Source organism: Oncorhynchus mykiss, chromosome 13 (genome assembly GCF_013265735.2).
Source record: "Oncorhynchus mykiss isolate Arlee chromosome 13, USDA_OmykA_1.1, whole genome shotgun sequence".
Classification (NCBI taxonomy): Eukaryota; Metazoa; Chordata; class Actinopteri; order Salmoniformes; family Salmonidae; genus Oncorhynchus; species Oncorhynchus mykiss.
In genome coordinates this window covers 30,064,168-30,087,735 of record NC_048577.1, presented here as the reverse complement: position 1 = coordinate 30,087,735, position 23,568 = coordinate 30,064,168, and the positions used below count along the sequence as shown (strand labels likewise).

The 23,568-nt window shown below is 43.9% G+C and overlaps 1 protein-coding gene across 5 annotated transcripts in view; it reads right to left on the bottom strand.

The window, feature by feature from the left end:
* Positions 1-23,568, bottom strand: part of LOC110486079 (son of sevenless homolog 1) — an 81,812-nt gene that overhangs the window by 34,349 nt on the left and 23,895 nt on the right. For all 5 annotated transcript variants that reach the window (XM_036940731.1, XM_036940732.1, XM_036940733.1 and 2 more), the window contains 7 exons: positions 14,120-14,284; positions 13,022-13,231; positions 12,398-12,541; positions 12,083-12,193; positions 11,055-11,153; positions 5,082-5,209; positions 323-984 (listed from right to left, as the gene is read on the bottom strand). In XM_036940731.1, the coding sequence (XP_036796626.1) occupies positions 323-984; positions 5,082-5,209; positions 11,055-11,153; positions 12,083-12,193; positions 12,398-12,541; positions 13,022-13,231; positions 14,120-14,284 (1,519 nt within the window). The remainder of the gene's footprint in view (positions 1-322; positions 985-5,081; positions 5,210-11,054; positions 11,154-12,082; positions 12,194-12,397; positions 12,542-13,021; positions 13,232-14,119; positions 14,285-23,568) is intronic.

The following is a 23,568-nucleotide window of genomic DNA, read 5'->3' as shown; positions in this document are numbered from 1 at the left end:
TTAGCCCTATCCATATAGGCCAAATCGCACGACTGTAAAGGGTTAAACCTTTAAACCGGTTGTTGAACACCAAATTTGACTCCTACAGACTACTTTTTCACAGTGTTCTCCTCCTCTCTAAAACCAAAACCCTGCCCCTACCCCCTGTTCTACGATAGGAAAGGGTCTGCAAGATGTTCTCCACTAGGATTTAGCAACTACTGTTATTCCACACATCTGAGGGAGTTATTTGTATAGCCTACTGTACGGAAAAGGCATGCATTTCAACAGGTCATAACAGGTCAACATAGGAAACCTTTTGCTGTGTCATGCTTTTTCTCACCTGCATACATGTGGAAGGTGAGCCTTTCGATGAGCTTGAGCACTGTACCCGCCTTGATGATGGGGATGCCCGACTTGGACTGCACATTCTCCTCGAACACCACGTTCTCCTCAGAGTCGGGCGTGGCGAACCGGTAAAGCTCCGCCCCCGGCAGCCTCATTTGCTCCTCCTTCTCCTCCTGTAGCATGGCCGAGTCCAGCATGCGCTCCAGCGTCGAGCGGTACTGCAGTGAGATGAGCGCCGCCATCCAGCCATTCTTGTCCTCGGCCGACTTGGCGGCGAACACCACGCTGTTGCCATCTTTGAGGATGATCTCAAAGGCGTGCCGGTATTCGCCCTCCTTGTCGTCCTTGTCATTGATCTGAACCTTGCGCATTAAGAACTTCTCCTTGAGGCGGTACTCGGCGGTGGACGAGGCGCCAGGCAAGCGCGGCTGACCGTGGTTGGACTTGCAGCAGATCATCAGGCCGTCAAAGAGGAAGATGTGCCGTTCGTGCTTGGCGCCAACGCGTGTCAGCGTCCCCTCCATGATGAATTCGTTGCAGCACTGGCCAATGTCCTTGCCCTCCCAGCCGTCAATGTTCTTCTGGATCTCGTTCATCTTCTTGATGGCCAGGTGCTTGCCCTTCATCTGCTGGCTGTAGAAGCGGCAGGCTGACTCGCTGGTGCCGCCGTAGAGTTTGAGGAGAGAGAGAAAGAAAAGATGAGATAAAATGACAAAAAAAGTTGAATGTAAGAGAAAGAATGTGAGAAAAAAAAGGAAAGCGGGGAGAAGAGAGGAAGGGAAATGTGGGTCTGATGTTCACAGCCCATTGACAATGGAAAACAAGTCAACAAAGCCAGCGAGACTGAGATTGAGTGGAGGGTCAGTGTGGGTGGCTAAAGCAGCGGTACAACTAAACCTGGTCCAGGAGGGGGTTCCTACAAATAACATCTCCTTAACAAAACACTGGGTGCGACTGAAGCGACGTGACTGGCATCCCCACCCATAACTAAACTCAGCAAAAAAAGAAACATCCTCTCACTGTCAACTGGGTTTATTTTCAGAAAATGTGTATATATTTGTGTGAAAATAAGATTCAACAACTGAGACATAAACTGAACAAGAGACGTGACTAACAGAAATTGAATAATGTGTCCCTAAACAAAGGGGGGGGGGGGGGGTCAAAATCAAAAGTAACAGTCAGTATACGGTGTGGCCACCAGCTGCATGAAGTACTGCAGTGCATCTCCTCCATGGACTGTACCAGATTTGCCAGTTCTTGCTGTGAGATGTTACCCCACTCTTCCACCAAGGCACTTGCAAGTTCCCTGACATTTCCTAGACCTCACCCTCCGATCAAACAGGTCCCAGACATGCTCATTGGGATTGAAGTCCGGGCACTTCGCTGGCCACGGCAGCACACTGATGTTCCTGTCTTGCAGGAAATCACACACAGAACGAGCAGTATGGCTGGTGGCATTGGGTCATATCAGGATGAGCCTGCATGAAGGGTACCACATGAGGGAGGAGGATGTCTTCCCTGTGACGACCACCGTTGAGATTGCCTGCAATGACAACAAGTTCAGTCCGATGATGCTGTGACACCGCCCCGGACCATGACGGACCCTCCACCTCCAAATCGATCCCACTCCAGAGTACAGGCCTCGGTGTAACGCTCATTCCTTCTACGATAAACGCAAATACGACCATCACCCCTGGCGAGACAAAACCGTGACTCGTCAGTGACAAGCACTTTTTGCCAGTCCTGTCTGGTCCAGCGACGGTGGGTTTGTGCCCATAGGCAACATTGTTGCCGGTGATGTCTGGTGAGGACCTGCCTTACTACAGGCCTACAAGCCCTCAGTCCAGCCTCTCTCAGCCTATTGCGGACAGTCTGAGCACTGATGGAGGGACTGTGCATTCCTGGTGTAACTCGGGCAGTTGTTGTTGTCATCCTGTACCTATCCCACAGGTGTGATGTTCGGATGTACCAGTTCTGTGCAGGTGTTGTTACACGTGGTCTGCCACTGCGAGGACGACCAGTTGTCTATCCTGTCTCCCTGTAGCGCGGTCTTAGGTGTCACACAGTACAGACATTGCAAACATGGGAAACAGTGTTTAAACCCTTTACAATGAAGATCTGTGAAATTATTTGGATTTTAATGGATTTTAATGAATTCTCTTTTTTTGATGATTTTATAATCCTGACCGTAACCTTAAAGGAAAATTACACCCAAAAACTATCTTTTAGTTTTTGTTTCATTAGTCCATTGTTGATAAATGTTTTGCATGTCAGCAATCCAACAAAGGACTAATGAAATAAATTCTAAAAGATAGTTTTTGGATGGGAGTTTTCCTTTAACCACACCAATAACCCTAAACTTAACCTAACCAGAACCCATTAGGTAATTCAACATCAGTTTGCTGGTCAGTCATGTCCCTTCAGTTTACACCCAGCAGGCCAATTGACTAAACTTCCTCACCATTCCGGCAGTTCAACAAAACGGTACCGAGGAAGGGCCCACACCCGTGGTTAACAGGGTGCCTTGGAGGACCAAATGAGAAAGTGCATAAGAATAGAATGAGTCTAAAAGAATAAAGAGCATCTGATTATTTTTATTTGAGCCAGACAGTATTTAAATATTGTTTTGGTTCATCATACCATTAACATGGTCTATGGTATGACTATCATATTCAAAATGAGTTATTTTAGGACCACAATGTAGACTAGTCTGTTTTAATCAATCTCTTTATTCTTATATTATACCAATGTCTATTTAAAGTATTTATTCATTACTAAGGACCATGCCCCCTGTAATAATTAGGTCATGTGAGGAGTAAGTTTAAAACTCTTTCAGCAATTCGATACAAAAAGACTGGTTTGAGTGAAAACCTGCACATACGGTACTCTTTCAAAACCAGAATGACAAAACTTAAGTAAGCAGAAGAGGAGAAAGCTCTGCGGCACACCAGAACCAGAATCTCACCTCTACTGCTCATGACAAATCAGCTGAGCAATAATTCCAATGATCACTTCTAAAACCACCTACTTAGAATAATCGAACAGCATTGCGCCACTGGGGCTTGATTTCAGATATCCCAATTTTCTTTTTTTTTTTTGGGGGGGGGGGGGCTAAAGATTTGTTGGTGGTTCTACAAATTGATTGAGTGAGAGGGTGATAGGGAAAAAATCAACAAGGATTTAACACCCACTACAGTGCGTCTGAACTAAAACTACTTGTAAACAATCGCGGGAGGGCTTACTTTGTTTTTCGTGAACGCACGACGACTCGCATCAGCACTCCTGAGAGGAGGGGGAGGCAGGCGAAGCCAACTCACGCGCCCGTCTTCATACCAGCACCTCAAAAGTACAGGAGGACTTTCACCCAGCCCAAATTAGCTTCGCAGAGAGACAAGGGGTACCTCTGAAGGGCAAGGGATAGACTACACACAAAATTCACCCCAGAAACTACAATTTCCATTTCCCAGTCCATTAAGTGTGAAACTCTAAAAACTATACACAGAAAGAAACTGTCAAAACTTTGCCTACTCTCAAGTATGATCAAAGAGGTTATATTTGAAGTGCATTTACATTAATCTTTAAACGAGCAGTCTTGCAATGAAATTAATCAAGTAGTTAATTAAAGCAAAAAATTATAATGAGCATCATTATCAAACCATCATTTATCCCAGGCAGCGATGGACCTTGCCAGAGCATTGGCGACTAAGAGCTTATTACGTTTTTCCTAATGAACAGCAAGGTTGCGAAAGAGCAAACATAATTCAAATGGCTGTGACAGAGCTCTTGGGTTGTTCTTTGTTCTGGCTCTCGAAATACAAAGACCCCTAGAGACAGGAAAGGTGTAGCGAAACGGCCAAAGTCAATAAAGGTAACCCTTGTGGGGTACCCCAACTCAGTGTGTCCTCTCGAACTGTCCATTTTAGCCTCCTACGTGTGTCACCATCCCCACGTTCCCGCCAAAGTATGGGGTGCAAAGACATACCGTAAGATAAGCCATCCTTTCCCCATGAAAAATAAACAAAAAAACAACAAAAAAGAAAAGCAAAGGGGTAATCTTTCTCGTTTATAACCTGTGTCCTCCACTCAAGTAAAGAACGAGCGACAACCGCATGTAACCAAAAAAAACACCCTGTTTTCTTCACCAATACAAAAGGAGGGATGGAGATAAAAATGGTCCGCACGGTTTGGATGCTAAAGTCCACTGTTGAAAGCAAGGGAATTCTCCCCCCCCCTTTCAAATTCGATCACTTTTTTTCCCCCTCAAAGCCGGGAACAATAACACCAGAACAGGACAGCCCAATTCCTGACACAACTTCCCTCCGACAACACAGTGGCGAGCCCCCCTCCAACCCTCTTCCCCCCACAAGTCTATTTTAGGTCCAGAGGGAAACTCAGAACTGAGCTTAGGGTGGGGGGTGTGCAGAGGATGGGAGGAGTACACCAATGAGGCAGTAGTATGAATTGCTGTGTGTGTGTTAGTGTGGGTGTCTATTGTGAGGTGTGTATTGTGCTGTGCAAGTGTTAACGCCTCGGAGTATATATAGTGCACATATGAGACATAGCCATCTTTTGGTGCTTGTCTGGTCTGTGCCATTGCGTGTGTGAGTTATCTTCCCATATCTTGCTTGTGGATTTCTATTACTGTGTGTGCATATGTACTGTGTGTGTCAGAGCTAGCTTTGTATCTTTTTGGGTAAAGAGAAGCAGGTGTGGATGGACCAGGAGGGGTTGTAAATTGGCGCTCCTCTGCCTACCTCAGCCTCCTCTTGGCCATGTTCTTGGAGCAGATCCTCTCCATGCTACTCTGCAGATTGAGCAGCGCCGTGATGGCCTGCTTCAGACACTCCTTGTCCTCCTCGTCCTCACTTTTCTCCTCTAGTTGCTGTGGAAAGGAGGGGGGAAGAGGGGATGGGGCAGAGAAAGAGGGGTAGAGAATAAAATGTTGGATCAGGTGGTTTCGCTGGTAGGGGGAGTCTAGAGAAGGATCATGATGCGGTATAAGGCCAAACTCATGAGCGAGATTACGGCTGAGGGAGAAAAAAAAAATCCCTTCCTCTCCGTCATTCTCTCATTCCCAACCCCCTCAACTCCAGTGTTTCCCCTTAATTCGTACTTTCTTGAGCGACTACCAAGGATCGGTCCAACATTACCAACATTGTCTCGCCCTCCATTATATATACACAGTCGTGGCCAAAAGTTGAGAATGACACAAATATTAATTTCCACAAAGTTTGCTGCTTCAGTGTCTTTAGATATTTTTGTCAGATGTTACTATGGAATACTGAAGTATAATTACAAGCATTTCATAAGTGTCAAAGGCTTTAATTGACAATTACATGAAATTGATGCAAAGAGTCAATATTTTGACCCTTCTTTTTCAAGACCTCTGCAATCCACCCTGGCATGCTGTCAATTAACTTCTGGGCCACACTGATGGCAGCCCATTCTTGCATAATCAATTCTTGGAGTTTGTTTGTCCACCCGCCTCTTGAGGATTGACCACACGTTCTCAATGGGATTAAGGTCTGGGGAGTTTCCTGGCCATGGACCCAAAATATTGATGTTTTGTTCCCCAAGCCAATTAGTTATCACTTTTGCCTTATAGCAAGGTGCTCCATCATACTGGAGAAGGCATTGTTCGTCACCAAACTGTTTCTGGATGGTTGGGAGAAGTTGCTCTCGGAGGATGTGTTGGTACCATTCTTTATTCATGGCTATGTTCTTAGGCAAAATTGTGAGTGAGCCCACTCCCTTGGCTGAGAAGGAACCCCACACATGAATGGTCTCAGGATGCTTTACTGTTGGCATGACACAGGACTGATGGTAGCGGTCACCTTGTCTTCTCCGGACAAGCTTTTCTCTGGATGCCCCAAACAATCGGAAAGGGGATTCATCAGAGAAAAGGACTTTACCCCAGTCCTCAGCAGTCCAATCCCTGTACCTTTTGCAAAATATCAGTCTGTCCCTGATGTTTTTCCTGGAGAGAAGTGGCTTCTTCGCTGTCCTTCTTGACACCAGGCCATCCTCCAAAAGTCTTTGCCTCACTGTGTGTGCAGACGCACTCACACCTGCCAGCTGACATTCCTGAGCAAGCTCTGTACTGGTGGTGCCCCGATCCCGCAGCCGAATCAACTTTAGGAGACGGTCCTGGCGCTTGCTGGACTTTCTTGGGCGCCCTGAAGCCTTCTTCACAACAATTGAACCGCTCTCCTTGAAGTTCTTGATGATCCGATAAATGGTTGATTTAGGTGCAATCTTACTGGCAGCAATATCATTGCCTGTGAAGCCCTTTTTGTGCAAAGCAATGATGACGGCACATATTTCCTTGCAGGTAAGCATGGTTGACAGAGGAAGAACAATGATTCCAAGCACCACCCTCATTTTGAAGCTTCCAGTCAGTTATTCAAACTCAATCAGCATGACAGAGTGATCTCCAGCCTGGTCCTCGTCAACACTCACACCTTTGTTAACGAGATAATCATTGACATGATGTCAGCTGGTCCTTTTGTGGCAGGGCTGAAATGCATTGGAAATGTTTTTGGGGGGATTCAGTTCATTTGCATGGCAAATTTCAATTAATTGCAATTCATCTGATCAATCTTCATAACATTCTGGAGTATATGCAAATTGCCATCATACAAACTGAGGCAGCAGACTGTGAAAATGTATATTTGTGTCATTCTCAAAACTTTTGGCCACGACTATAGCGCATTCAATTTTTCAGACCCCTTGATTTTTTTTACAGCCTTATTCTAACATTTATTAAAACTTGATTACCAACAACGACGAGACGGCCTACAGGGAGGAGGTGAGGGCCCTCGGAGTGTGGTGTCAGGAAAATAACCTCACACTCAACGTCAACAAAACTAAGGAGATGATTGTGGACTTCAGGAAACAGCAGAGGGAACTATCCACATCGATGGAACAGTAGTGGAGAGGGTAGCAAGTTTTAAGTTCCTCGGCATACACATCACAGACAAACTGAATTGGTCCACTCACACAGACAGCATTGTGAAGAAGGCGCAGCACCGCCTCTTCAACCTCAGGAGGCTGAAGAAATTCGGCTTGTCACCAAAAGCACTCACAAACTTCTACAGATGCACAATCGAGAGCATCCTGGCGGGCTGTATCACCGCCTGGTACGGCAACTGCTCCGCCCACAACCGTAAGGCTCTCCAGAGGGTAGTGAGGTCTGCACAACGCATCACCGGGGGCAAACTACCTGCCCTCCAGGACACCTACACCACCCGATGTCACAGGAAGGCCATAAAGATCATCAAGGACATCAACCACCCGAGCCACTGCCTGTTCACCCCGCTATCATCCAGAAGGCGAGGTCAGTACAGGTGCATCAAAGCTGGGACCGAGAGACTGAAAAACAGCTTCTATCTCAAGGCCATCAGACTGTTAAACAGCCACCACTAACATTGAGTGGCTGCTGCCAACACACTGACACAACTCCAGCCACTTTAATAATGGGAATTGATGGGAAATGATGTAAATATATCACTAGCCACTTTAAACAATGCTACCTTATATAATGTTACTTACCCTACATTATTCATCTCATATGCATACGTATATACTGTACTCTATATCATCGACTGTATTCTTATGTAATACATGTATCACTAGCCACTTTAACTATGCCACTTTGTTTACATACTCATCTCATATGTATATACTGTACTCGATACCATCTACTGTATCTTGCCTATGCTGCTCTATACCATCACTCATTCATATATCCTTATGTACATATTCTTTATCCCCTTACACTGTGTACAAGACAGTAGTTTTGGAATTGTTAGTTAGATTACTTGTTATTACTGCATTGTCGGAACTAGAAGCACAAGCATTTCGCTACACTCGCATTAACATCTGCTAACCATGTGTATGTGACAAATAAAATTTGATTTGATTTGATTTGAGGTTGAAGGAATTGTACGTAGAGGTCCGAGACAGGACTGTGTTGAGGCACAGATCTGGGGAAGGGTACCCCAAAATTACTGCAGCATTGAAGGTCCCCAAGAACACAGTGGCCTCCACCATTCTTAAATGAAAGAATTTTGGAACCACCAAGACTCTTCCTAGAGCTGACCACCCAGCCAAACGGAGCAAACGGGGGAGAAGGGCCTGACCAGGAATCTGATGGTCACTCTGACAAAGCTCCAGAGTTCCTCTGTGGAGATGGGAGAATATTCCAGAAGGACAACCATATCTGCAGTACTCCACCAATCTGGCCTTTATGTTAGAGTGGCCAGACGGAAGCCACTCCTCAGTAAAAAGGCACATGACTGCCAGCTTGGACTTTGCCAAAAGGCACCTAAAAACTCTCAGACCATGAGAAACAAGATTCTCTGGTCTGATGAAACCAAGATTGAATTATTTGGCCTGAATGCCAAGCGCCATGTCTGGCGGAAACCTGGCACGGCCCCTAAGGTGAAGCATGGTGGGGTTCAGCGGCAGGGACTGTGAGACTAGTCAGGATCAAGGGAAAGATGAATGGAGCAAAGCAGAGTGAGATCCTTGATGAAAACCTGCTCCAGAGCGCTCAGGATCTCAGACTGGGGTGAAAGTTCACCTTCCAACAGGACAATGACCCTGAGCCCGCAGCCACGACAACACAGGAGTGGCTTCGGGACAAATCTCTGAATGTCCTTGAGTGGCCCAGCCAGAGCCTGGACTTGAACCCGGTCTGGAAAGACCTGAACATAGCTGTGCAGTGACGTTCCCTATCCAACCTGACAGAGCTGGAGAGGATCTGCAAAGAAGAATGGGAGAAACTCCCCAAATACAGGTGTGCCAAGCTTGTAGCCTCATACCCAAGAAGACTCATGGTTGTAATTGCTGACAAAGGTGCATCATCAAAGTACTGACTAAAGGGTCTGAATAGTCGTTATGGGGTATTGTGTGTAGATTGATGAGGGAAAAAAACTATTTAATCAATTTTAGAATAAGGCTGTAACGTAACAAAATGTGTAAAAAGTCAAGGTGTCTGAATACAATGTATAAGCAATATATACACGTACATGGCTCTGGTAGCCAAATGTGTTTAGGTGAGCGGACCTAAAGTAACCGTCAGTTTTTTATCTATGTCATCTTCTTTGCAGTTTTATTCAAGTCTCTAAACTAATAAGGTAGCTAGCATGCCGTGGTTAAAGTACAGAAAGCCCTACCTTTTGCATCTGTAGCAACAGTGTCTATATTATTATTAATATATATATATATATATATATATTTATTTATTTAACTAGGCAAGTCAGTTAAGAACTAATTCTTATTTACAATGACAGCCTACCCCCGGCCAAACCTGGACGACGCTGTGCCAACTGTGCGCCGCCCTATGGGGCTCCCAATCACGGCCGGATGTGGTTGAGCAGCCTGGATTCAAACCAGGGACTGTAGTGACGCCTCTTACACTGAGATGCAGTGCCTTAGACCGCTGCGCCACTCGGGAGCCCCATGGTCTGTTATAGTCTTGTATACCTGTGCAAACGCATGACATGTAAAGGATAATCAATGAGGGACTATGCGTTCTATGGGAAATAATGAACGACGTGTAAGGAGTGTTCTACTATGTGCCAGCGGAGTGGAACTAACCTTCCACGGAGTTGCATAACCCATGGGTTTGCATCCTATGGCTGTCCCTTTGGCTATGCCATCTGAGGACAAGGCAGAAAGAGACTCCTCTCCTCTCTAAACCCACTTTCCCTTTACCCTGGACTCGCAGTAAGTAAGCTAGGGGTAGAAAAGAAATTCTGCGATTTAGCCCTCTCCAGAGCAGCCGCCACTTCCATGGCTTGCTGGAAAGAGGCTTAGGGGAGAATAAGGACTGTGTGGGCCAAATCTCTGCCTAAGTGTGAACAAGAAGCCCGGCACTAAGGCTCTCTCGGGGGGGGCACATGGTTCCTGTCCTTGTGACTTTTGGCAGATATTCCACGCTAGTACAGATCATGTGGTCCAGCGGTAACACTTTCTGCTCTAAAACACATGCATGACTACCCACCAGAGACCAATCGCGGCATCCTTCCTTCTGTGTCCCTCCCACCTACTCTCCCTTCTCTGATTTCAAACCTGTCTGAATAAGTTAAACAATACGAGGAGTGTGGAACCTCCCAAGGGGCAATCTGCAATTGATACATTCATTTTTAAACTTTTAAATGAATGATATATACCCATTCATTCTTTAAAAATATTTAAAAAATGCCTCATGGTTAAAACGATCATGTTGATCCCATGGATGTCAAGTCCTTGAATCCATAGATCTGTCTATGAATTTGAGAGTGGTTACATTTCTCCTGCCCCATCCCTTAGATGGGACCCCTTTGTTGTTGTTTTAAACTGCATTATTTAAAGAAAAAAAAAAGAAAAACATTGAGATTCCACATCAACTGTGGGCTGGCGGATCATCGGAGAAAAAACAGCCCCCTGCATCCAACCAAGGCATTCTGATCCATACCTTCGGAGATACCGACACAACATATTTATACACTATTTATACACTATTATTATTAAATGTATATTATTAAATTATATTATTAAATGTTATAATATATGCCATTTAGCAGACTTTCATCCAAAGTGATTTCCAGTCCAGCGTGCATACATTTTTACGTTATGGGTGGCCCTGGGAATCGAACCCACAATCCTGGCAATGCAGCAAGTGCCATGCTCAACCAATTGAGCTACAGAGGACCACATTATGAATCCTCATACATGCTTACCTTTAAGATCTCGAAATAGTGGAGACAATGATAGACCGGTGTGAGGAGCAACCGGGGCAGGACGTACTGGACTGCTTCCTTAAAGCCTTCGCATATAGACTGGGGAGTCAGAGACAGAGCGAGATGAGGGTTAACTTGGGCAGGTAATAAAGTGTCAAATCTTATCAAGGTAAACAGTGGTGGGGGGGGCAATTCTCACAGGAACTGCATTGGGATGAATGTTTGACGTGCTTTAAAAAAAATGATAAATAAATCACAATAATTTTTTTTAAATCGTGATTAAAGTGTATATTTTATGCCCTTTTTAGACCTATACATGCCTCCTGTAAAGACCTCATGATCCATGAACTGTACATGATACAGACAACATCTTGATGCAATTATACTCCTTATAGTGTGCTCTAAAATGTGGAGTATGTCTAGATTCTGAAATACAACTGTTCACATTAATTCGAATTCATATTTTGGAGCACAATGACACCAAGACGCTGCCTGTATCATGTACGGTTCACAAATCAAAAGCTTTTACATGAGGCATGTACAGGTCTAAAAAGGGCTTAACATTTCCACTTTCATCTTGATTCTCAAAAAAATTATATTTCTGGGCCTTCCTGGCGTGGACCTTGCCTGGTTGCCCTTACAGTCATAATTTAATGCCAACTTGTGTCAGATGCACATCCAAGAATGGCAACCAACAAAAAAGTTAAAGAGCAAATGCTTCCAATGAAATTCACATGTAAATAGCACGCGACCAATAATATTTGTAGTACACGATTACTTACATTCCATCAGAGCAACTCATAACTTTCTTAAAACATAATTTGAATACATCAGTTGTTTACAATGTCTCCTATGACAACAAACACATAAACAATGGAGTAATCAAGCCTGAACTTTGGGATTATGATAAGGAGTGGTCAGTAGGCTGGGGGAGTAATGAGCAGGCTAGGGAGAGTGGTCAGTGGGCTGGGGGAGTAATGAGCAGGCTTGGGAGTGTGGTCAGTAGGCTGGGGGCTATGGTCTCTGACCTGGAGGTAGAAGGCAGCTCCCGGTTTAGACAACTGGTTGAGGAAGTGATCGTGGAAGCCAGTCCGCAGGATGTCTTGAGCATATGTCTCGTAGGGGTCGAAGGCCAGCTCCTGGAAACAAAAAGAAAGCTGTATCAAATGTCATGTGTTATAACAGTCGTGCTGCTGACACTGGCTACAACCATAGGGTGTAAGTGGGGTCTGCGAATGACAAGTAACCTTGCCTGGGACCTGAAGACTTGCGTTAGCTCCCTGATCTAACGCACGCACCCACCCACTCAGAAACACACACCCACGACCACCACACAAACCAACCTCAGCCAGGTCTTCAAAGCAGCTGCCCACCAGTGGGTGTGGGCTCCCTTCATCTGTCATCTCCACCGTGTCTTCAATAAGGCCCAGCAGCTTAAGGGTGACCTCGTGGATGTCCACTATGCGGCTGAAGATGTTCTCCACGTCCTGCAGGGGGTAGTAGAGAGGGGGAGAGAGAGGAGAGAGAGCGAGAGAGAGAGAGGATGGGAGACAGGGAATTAAGAAAGAGGAGGGAGGCCGTGAGAGAGTTGGGGGAAGAGCGAGAGCGAGTCGTGTGGGAAGAGGGGGAGGGTGAGAGAGAGTGAGTCGTGTGGGAAGAGGGGGAGGGTGATAGAGAGATAGGTGGAAGGGAGAGAACAGTAATGCAGGAAGGTGGCAGTAGAGAAGTGAGAGAGTTGGGGGAAGAGAGAGAGAGCGAGTCGTGTGGGAGGGTGATAGAGAGATAGGTGGAAGGGGGAGAACAGTAATGCAGGAAGGTGGCAGTAGAGAAGTGAGAGAGCGGTGGTAGAGAGGGGAAAAAAGTAGCGGAAAAAGACCAAAGTAGAGTCAAACAAAGTCATGATGGAAGATCATCGCTGCACGTGTGTGTGTGTGTGTGTATATGAGTCTACCTCCATCACTACTCACATGGTGAGAGAAGAGTATGGCGTCGGAGGCCAAGGGCTCGCGGAACACCTTGATGATGAGGTTGAGGTCGCGCAGGTACTGTCGGACCTCGGCCATGAAGGTCTTGACCAGGTCGTAGTAGGTCTGCTCCTCGCTGGTGGACGGCTCCTCGTCCATCAGGGGGAAACCGCTGATGTCCTCCTCATCCTGGTGGAACATGTCCATCAGAACCTGGAGATGGGGGGGGGGGGGAGTAGAAACGGCCAGACATATTCTTACCAATTACTCAAGAAGAGTGTTCTAGACCACTTTTTGCTCCCGGGTGGCGCAGCGGTCTACGCCACTGCATCTCAGTGCAAGAGGCATCACTACAGTCTCTTGTTTGAATCCTGTCTGTATCATATCCGGCTGTGATTGGGAGACCCATAGGGCGGCGCACAATTGGCCCAGCGTCGTCTGGGTTTGGCCGGTGTAGGCCGTCATTGTAAATATGAATTTGTTCTTAACTGACTTGCCTAGTTAAATAAAAATAAATAATTATAGGTTGAATAGTCACACAGAGGGACATCAGCATAGATACCAGGTTGGAGTCAATTCATTTTAGTTCAGTCAATTCAGGGAGTAAACTGAAATTCCAATTCCAATTTTCTTCAGTAATTTTCTATAAAGAAAATGTGAAATTGGAATTTCAGTTTACTTCCTGAATTGAAATAGATCCTGAGAGACCAAAGCTTAGAAGCGCGAGCACGAGCACACACACTCTCGCTCATTCAGCTGGCATTCTTCATCAGCTTATGTTCAGAAATGACCCTATGGACTCCAGCTTTAGTGGAATATTGGCCAGTCAGTGTGGTTCCTGGGCCTTCTCACCATCACACACCACCACTAAGGCCAACAACAATAGCATTTACAAGCTAATCTAATTTAATACTCATAGCAACATAAAAAAGGGACAATCTGGGATTGGTACAGTCATTGAATCTTGAAGAATAACACTTATATAACTAGAAATTGTTTATTGTCATAAATGGCCAGTGATGTCCTGCTGGGAGATGTCATTGTAGCTGATGTTGAAAACCCTCTTCATAATGCATTACAAAACACAGGCGTTACTCTCACCTTATCGGCACACATGGCCACGGTGATGTCCTGCTGGGAGATCTCGTAGTGGCGGATGTTCCTTACGTAGTTCCCTGCCAGCTTTAGGATGTCTGCTGAGATGTACTCCAACACTGCCACAATGTACACCGACACCTGGTGGTCAATCTTGTACCCTAGTACCTCCTGAACAAGGGAGAGGAATTATGGGGAAATTAGTCCACAATGTACACGTACACCTACGTGGTGGTTGACATTGTACCTTAGTGCCTCCTTAATAAAGAACAGGAATCATGGCGAAATGAATCATGGGTAAAAGCAGGGTCAGTGGGGTTTGACTACTGTACAATCCGACCACTGTACTTTCAAACAAATGGAAACGGTGTAGGCCAAAACGGGCCACAGAATGCAGAATGTGCAGGGTAAGAATTCCGTCAAGCGTTTTAGTTACCGGTACACATCATTGAACAGTAATTGGGCACAATAGGTACTTTAATAGTAATTAAGTAATGTGAGATGGTTATGCAAGGTAATTAGCTAAGAATTGTATAACCTGTGTTCGTAAAATGATGTCAACCACAGTAATGATGTTGTTGCTGCACATGAATGTATATGTGTATTTCTAAAACAAAGAGCACTAGGAGCTCATAGCAAAAAAGTTCTGAAGAATATAAGTGGAATATTCTTAGCAAGTATCCAAAAAGAGGCATGTTTTTAAAAGGTTGCTTGGTCATCTCTGGTTAGGTGTTAGTTAGGCTTTACATTTTAGAACACTATCATTCCTTATTTAAAGGGGCAATAGGTGAAAGAGTACAAAAATGTAAAAGTGCAAAAAGTTTAGGTCTTTCAGAACTTTAACCTTTTGTATTCTTCGAAGCATGGTCTAAATTAAGTAGATCTTTGCATATCCTTGGAATTGTACTTCATGGTTTGAGAACTCTACAGCCACAATTCATTCTAGCCTGTGTGCAAACCCTCATACTGGCTTTCTACATTTCTCCATACCCATCCCACAGCTTTTTTTTACCAAAACTTTGTTTCAACTGCAGATTACCCCTTTAATATCATCTCAAAGTATTTGGCATGGGGGAAAACATTTTGTTAAGCTTCACAGGTTCATCCTGGATTTTCAATAAGTGACCAATTTCACAAAACAGTTCAACGTCTCCCTCTATTGGTCAGTAAAGGTATTGTGAGAAAAGTGGCCAATACCTTTACCAGGGCTGTGTTCAATAAGAACCGAAACAGAAAACATTTTGGAAAACACAAAATGTCTATTTTGTTTATTGAGTCACTTTAAAAAAGCAGTCCAATCAATCCTTTTTCTGTTTCATAACATTGTCACTTTCTGAAGTGTAGAACACAGACATCAGTAACCGGGCCCTGCGCAGGAGGATTACAACACTTTCAGATATACTGTGTAGAACAGCTAGAATAAATGAATAAATTAATATATATGACAGACAGTCCTACTTGCAACATTCAGGACTTTTTACTGTGACTTCAGAAACTATTCACACCATAATTTTGTGTCACTGATCAATACCCCATAACTTCAAAGTGGAATTGTTTTGAGAAATGTTTATAAATTAATAAAAAAGTAAAAGCTGAAATGTCTTGGGTCAATAAGTATTTAACATTTTATGGCAAGCCTAAATAAATTCAAGAGTAAAAATGTGCTTAACAAGTCACATAATACATTGTGTGCAAAAATAGAAGTTTTAACGTGATTTTTAAATGCCTAGCCCATACAATTAGTAAGGTCCCCCCAGTCAAGCAGTGAATTTCAAGCACAGATTAAACCACAAAGACCAGCAAGGTTTTCCAATGGTTTGCAAAGGGCACCTATTGGTAGATGGGTAAAAATTAAGCAGACATTGAATATCACTTTTCGCATGGTGCAGTTATCAATACACACAGTCACTACAAAGATACAGGTATCCTTCCTAAATCAGTTGCCGGAGAAGAAGGAAACCGCTCAGGGATTTCACCATGAGGCCAACCGTGATTTTGGAACATTTACCGAGGCGAATGGCTGTGAGAGCCATTAATGAAAATGGCGCCGACAGATATGGCTGCCATGCTTCTAGCTCTTAGGGAACTTTGCAGTATTTGTTTGTGTGTTATTTCTTACATTATTAGCCCAGGAAATGTGTGTTATTAAATACAGCCGGAAATAACTTTTGGATATCAGAGCAGTGGTAACTCACCAGCATTACGACCAGGAATACAACTTTCCCCAATCGGACCCTTTGTTCATACCCCCCAGGGCAATTGAACTGATTCAAGAGGCAGATCCAAAACACCATCGGCGGAAAAAAAGTACTCAGAGTGGACTTCTAGTCCGACTCAGGAGGCGCGCACACCATCCACCGCATCAGAGTATATTACTCGCTAATGTTCAGTCTCTGGATAATAAAGTTGATGAGCTCAGGGCGAGGATTTCCATCCAGAGAGACATCAGGGATTGTAACATACTCCGTTTCAAGGAAACATGGCACTCTTGAGATATACTGTCTGAGTCCGTACAGGGTTCTCAGTTCATCGCGCAGACAGAAATAAATATCTCTCCGGGAAGAAGAAGGGCAGGGGTGTATGTTTCATGATTAACTACTCATGGCGTGATTGTGTTAACGTACAGGAACTCAACACCTTTTTTTCATACCTCAATCAAATGCCGACCGTATTACCTTCCAAGAGAATTATCTTCGGTTATAGTCACAGCCGTGTATATTCCCCTTCAAGCCGATACCACGGCTGCCCTCAAAGAACTTCACTGGACTTTATGCAAACTGGAAACCACATATGAGGCCGCATTTATTGTAGCTGGAGACTTTAACAAAGCAAATCTGAGAAAAATGCAGCAAAAGGTCTATCAACACATTGACTGTAGTACTCGCGCTGCTAAAACACTCAATCAATGCTACTCCGACTTCCGGGATGCCTACAAGGCCCTCCCTTCGGCAAATCTGATCACCCCTTCCTATGGCATAAACTCAAACAGGAAGGACCCGTGCTAAGGACTATTCAACGCTTGTCTGACCAATCGGAAATCCATGCTTCAAGGTTGTTTTAATCACGCGGACTGGGATATGTTTCGGGTAGCCTCTAAAAATAACATAAATTAATACACACTGATACGGTGACTGAGTTCATCAGGAAATTTATCGATGTTGTACCCACTGTGACTATTAAAACCTACCCTAACCAGAAACCGTGGATAGATGGCAGCATTTGCGGAAAACTGAAAGCGCGAATCATCGCATTTAACCATGGCAAGGTGACTGGGAATATGGTTGAATACAAACAGTGTAGCTCCCCCCGTAAGGCAATCAAACAGGCAAAACATTAGTAAAGAGACAAAGCGGCGTCGCAATTCAACGGCTCGGACACTAGACGTATGTGGGAGGGTCTACAGACAGTCAATGACTACAGAGGAAAATCCAGCCACGTCGCGAAAACCGACGTCTTGCTTCCGGACAAGCTAAACACCTTCTTCGCCCTCGTTGAGGATAGCACAGTGCCACCGACGCGGCCCACTACCAAAGACTGTGGGCTCTCCTTCTCCGTGGCCGGTGCGAGTAAGACATTTAAGCATGTTAACCCTCACAAGGCTCCCGGCCCAGTCAAGGATCATAGCCGCATCCTCAGAGCATGCGCAGACCAGCTGGATGGAGTGTTTACGGACATATTCAATCTCTCCATATCCCAGACTGCTGTCCCAAACATGCTCAAGATGTCCACCATTCTTCCTGTACCCAAGAAAGCAAAGGTAACTGAACAAATAGACTATCGCCCCGTAGCACTCACTTCTGTCATCATGAAATGCTTTGAGAAAATAGTCAAGGATCATATCATCTCTACCTTACCTGACAACCTAGACTCAATTCAATGTACTTACCGGCCCATAGATTCACAGATGATGCAATCGCACTACACTGCCCTAAGCTCATCACAAAGCTTGAGGCCCTGGGTTTGAACCCCGCCCTCTGCAACTGGGTCCTAGACTTCGTGATGGGCTGCCCCCTGGACGTGAAGGTATGAAACAACACCTCCACTTCACTGATCCTCAACACTGGGGCCCCACAAGGATGCGTGCTCAGCCCCCTCCTGTATTCCGTGTTCACCCATGACTGTGTGGCCATGCACGCCTCCAACTCAAATCATTACATTTGCAGACTACAAAACAGCAGTAGGGCTGATTAACAACAATTATGAGACAGCCTAGAGGGAGGAGGTGAGGGCCCTGGGAGTGTGGGACCAGGAAAATAACCTCTTACCCAACATCAACAAAACAAAAGGAGCTGATTGTGGACTTCAGGAAACAGCGGAGGGAGCACCCCCTATCCACATCGATGGGACCGCAGTGGAGAAGGTGGAAGGCTTCAAGTTCCTCGGCGTACACATCACTGACAATTTGAAATGGTCCACACACACAGACAGTGTGGTGAAGAAAGCGCAAAAGCGCCTCTTCAACCTCAGGAGGCTGAAGTAATTTGGCTTGGCACCTAAAACCCTCACAAACTTCTACAGATGCACAACGGAGAGCATCCTGTCAGGCTGTATCACACCTGGTATGGCAACTGCACAGCCCGCAACCGCAGGGCTCTCCAGAGGGTGGTGTGGTCTGCCCAATGCCTCACTGGGGGAAACTACTACAGGAAGGCCAAAAAGTTCATCAAGGACAAGCTGGGTCCGAGAGACTGAAAAGCAGTTTCAAGGCTATCAGTGTTAAATAGCCATCACTAGCACAGAGGCTGCTGCCCTATTTACATAGACTTGAAATCACTGGCCACTTTAATAAATGGAACACTAGTCACTTTAATAATAATATTTACATATTTTTCATTGCTCATATCTATATGTATATATTGTATTATATCCTATTCTACTGTATCTTAGTCTATGCCGCTCTGACATTGTATAAATATTTGGAGGAGCATTCTTAATTCCATTCCTTTAGGCGTGTGTGCATTGTTGTGAAATTGTTAGATATTTCTGCACTGTTGGAGCTAGAAACACAAGCATTCAGCAACACCTGCAATAACATCTGCTAAACAAGTGTATGAAACAAATAAAATTGTATTTCATTTAGGAGATAACTGAGGATGGATCAACATTGTAGTTACTCCACAACACTAACCTAAATAACAGAGTGAAGAGGGAAGACCGTACAGAATAGAAATATTCAAAAACATGCATCCTGTTTGCAGTAAGGCACTTCACACAATGTTGCAAAGAAATTAACATGGTCCTGAATACAAAGCATTATGTTTTGGGCAAATCCAACAATTTTTTTTAAATAAAAAGAGTAGGAATATAGCTAAGCACAGGCAAAATCCTAGAGGAAAACTTGGTTCAGTCTGCTTTCCAACAGACAAATTCACCTTTCACAAGGCCACATATACAGTGGAGTTGCTTACCAAGACGACATTGCATGTTCCTGAGTGGCCTAGTTACAGACATAGATTTTTAAGCAGATTTATGACAAGAATTGAAAATGGATGTCTAGCAATGATCAACCACCAACTTCACAGAGCTTGAAGACTTTTTTGAATAATGGGCAAATATTATACAATCCAGGTCTGCAAAGCTCTTCGAGACTTACGCAGAAAAACTCACAGCTGTAATCACTGCCTCAGGTGATTCTAACATGTATTGACTCAGTGGGTTGAAAATGATCTAATCAAGATGTGTGTATGTATGTGTGTGTGCACGTATATATACACACACACACACACAGCAAAAAAATAAACGTCCCTTTTCAGGACACTGTCTTTCAAAGATAATTAGTAAAAATCCATTGTAATGGGTTTAAATGCTGTTTTACATGCTTGTTGAATGAACCATGAACATGCACCTGTGGAACGGTCGTTAACACATCCGCTGTGTCAGATAAAAATTAATTTAAAAAAAGCTTTATCTGAGAACGGCGCTCAGAGCCCAAACCAGCCAAAAATACAGTAGGGCAAAAAAGTATTTAGTCAGACACCAATTGTGCAAGTTCTCCCCCTTAAAAAGATGAGGCCTGTAATTTTCATCATAGGTTCACTTCAACTATGACAGACAAAATTAGGAAAAAAAATTAGGAAAATCACATTGTAGGATTTTTAATGAATTTATTTGCAAATTATGGTGGAAAACAAGTATTTGGTCACCTACAAACAAGCAAGATTTCTGGATCTCACAGACCTGTAACAACTTCTTTAAGAGGCTCCTCTGTCCTTCACTCGTTACCTGTATTAATGGCACCTGTTTGAACTTGTTATCAGTATAAAAGACACCTGTCCACAACCGCAAACAGTCACACTCCAAACTTCACTATGGCCAAGACCAAAGAGCTGTCAAAGGACACCAGAAACAAAATTGTAGACCTGCACCAGGCTGGGAAGACTGAATATCTGCAATAGGTAAGCAGCTTGGTTTGAAGAAATCAACTGTGGGAGCAATTAATAGGAAATGGAAGACATACAAGGCCACTGAAATTCTCTCTCGATCTGGGGCTCCACGCAAAATCTCACCCCGTGGGGTCAAAATGATCACAAGAACGGTGAGCAAAAATCCCAGAACCACACGGGGGAACCTAGTGAATGACCTGCAGAGAGCTGGGACCAAAGTAACAAAGCTTACCATCAGTAACACACTAGGCCGCCAGGGACTCAAATCCTGCAGTGCCAGACGTGTCCCCCTGCTTAAGCCAGTACATGTCCAGGCCCGTCTGAAGTTTGCTAGAGAGCATTTGGATGATCCAGAAGAAGATTGGGAGAATGTCATATGGTCAGATGAAACCAAAATATAACTTTTTGGTAAAAACTCAACTTGTCGTGTTTGGAGGACAAAGAATGCTGAGTTGCATCCAAAGAACACCATACCTACTGTGAAGCATGGGGGTGGAAACATCATGCTTTGGGGCTGTTTTTCTGCAAAGGGACCAGGACGACTGATCCGTGTAAAGGAAAGCATGAATGGGGCCATGTATCGTGAGATTGAGTGAAAACCTCCTTCCATCAGCAAGGGCATTGAAGATGAAACGTTGCTGGGTCTTTCAGCATGACAATAATCCCAAACACACCACCCGGGCAACGAAGGAGTGGCTTCGTAAGAAGCATTTCAAGGTCCTGGAGTGGCCTATCCAGTCTCCAGATCTCAACCCCATAGAAAATCTTTGGAGGGAGTTGAAAGTCCATGTTGCCCAGCAACAGCCCCAAAACATCACTGCTCTAGAGGAGATCTGCATGGAGGAATGGGCCAAAATACCAGCAACAGTGTGTGAAAACCTTGTGAAGACTTACAGAAAACGTTTGACCTCTGTTATGTACCCTTTATTGGCAATGACAAAGTATTGAGATAAACTTTTGTTATTGACCAAATACTTATTTTCCACCATAATTTGCAAATAAATTCATGTGATTTTCTGGATTTTTTTTCCTCATTTTGGTCTGTCATAGTTGAAGTGTACCTATGATGAAAATTACAGGCCTCTCATCTTTTTAAGTGGGAGAACTTGCACAATTGGTGGCTGACTAAATACTTTTTTGCCCCACTGTATGTAGGCTACGTGTGCCTTGTTTTAAATGTATGTAGTTCTGTCCTTGAGCTGTTTTTGTCTTAATGTTCTGTATTATGCCATGTTAAATGTTTTGTGTGTACTTCAGAAAGAGTAGCTGCTGCTTTTGCAACAACTAATGGGGATCCTAATAAACTACCAAATACCAATATATACAGTGCCTTGCGAAAGTATTCGGCCCCCTTGAACTTTGCGACCTTTTGCCACATTTCAGGCTTCAAACATAAAGATATAAAACTGTATTTTTTTGTGAAGAATCAACAACAAGTGGGACACAATCATGAAGTGGAACGACATTTATTGGATATTTCTAACTTTTTTAACAAATCAAAAACTGAAAAATTGGGCGTGCAAAATTATTCAAAAGGGGAGGATGGAGCCGGTCGGGCGCAACCCAGGCGACATGGAGATGCGGGCAACGGAGCTCGGGCAAAGCCAGCCAGCCAGCCATAGTAATTCGTTATGGTTCCATCCAGATGTGGTGAGAAAACAATGCATTTGGTGGACTCACTGATGGTTGAAGATGATGAGCGATAGGCAAAGGCAATCAACATCGCTCTAATCACAGTCAGAAGACAGTTGAATAAAGTTGAGTGTACTTATGGAAAGGCTCTGCAATACATTTATTTTTATTTTTTATATTTATTCCCCCCCCCAGAACATTAACCATGTGTGTTCTCTTGTTTTGTACTGTTCTGTAGTTGACCCAATACTTCTTCTGACAAATGAAGAACTTTGGTTACTGCAGGCCCAGATCAAAGCTGGTGAGAGAGGTGTTTTTTTTGGGACCACGTTGTGTCTATTGTCCTGCTAATAGCCAAAAGCCTCCAGGACCGACAGAAGTTCCTTACTTTTTCCCCCTTCCACTTGCCTCTACCATTTATTCCCATGGTATTTCGTTATGGTTTGCATTGAAAATGAGGGCATAAACTGGGTCAAGATGCCAGCAAAGTAGACCTTCATGAAGTAAAATAAAAGGTTAAATAAAAATAAATAAAAAAGACCTACAACACATTTAACAGGACATTACTCAACACTGAGACTCATGTCGCCTACGGTAGGCCTACAGTATATCTACAAATATTTTGTAGGTCTCCTGATTTAAACCCGATCGAACTTGTTGCAACTAAAATGTAGTTGAAATAAACAAACTGCATGTTTGCCTGGCATGGATTGTGAAACGATCTCGTTCCTCGCCCTCTTCAACTCCGCCAATGCGGCCTGACTCTCTGCCAATAATTACATTTAGAGGATTGGATTCTAAGGATTCTAAATTAATATATAAGGGGCATTTTTCGTTATAAGGGGCATCTCACGGACCAGATTTCCCCTAAGGGGCCTTATCTAATTATAATGTAGGGTTAATAATAGTCACTTTGTAAATAAGAATTATGAAAGGAAAATTACATACGCAAGAGACGGTAGTATATATTTTTATCCATCCCAATTTTCTTTAACCAATTTTGGCCTTTAATCCAGGGCCGACAGACAAGTTCATTACTTTTTTCCATTTTTTATTTTTACTGAAATTGCATCTAACTTTCTAAGGCTTGTTTAAAAATTTGGATATTTTGGATATGATTTCATTTCATTTAAAAAAAAATAGCATTTGTAATCTGAATAAAGGGAAAAAGGCCATTCTTGAACAAGGGGTGAGACATTCTTACTAATTTGTAAATAAATCCAGTTTGTTATTTTGGAATTATTTATTTCTGTTTTTAGATGGAGAGAACCCAAAAGACTACCGTGCCTATTTTTTAAATTTTTTTATCGTCAATCCACGTGAAGTGAAATACCCCCATTGTATTTACCCAAGTTCTCTCTTAACTACAGGACCACCAACAGTTTTTGTTGCCTGATGCAGTACCACCAACAGTTTTGTTGCCTGATGCAGTACCACCAA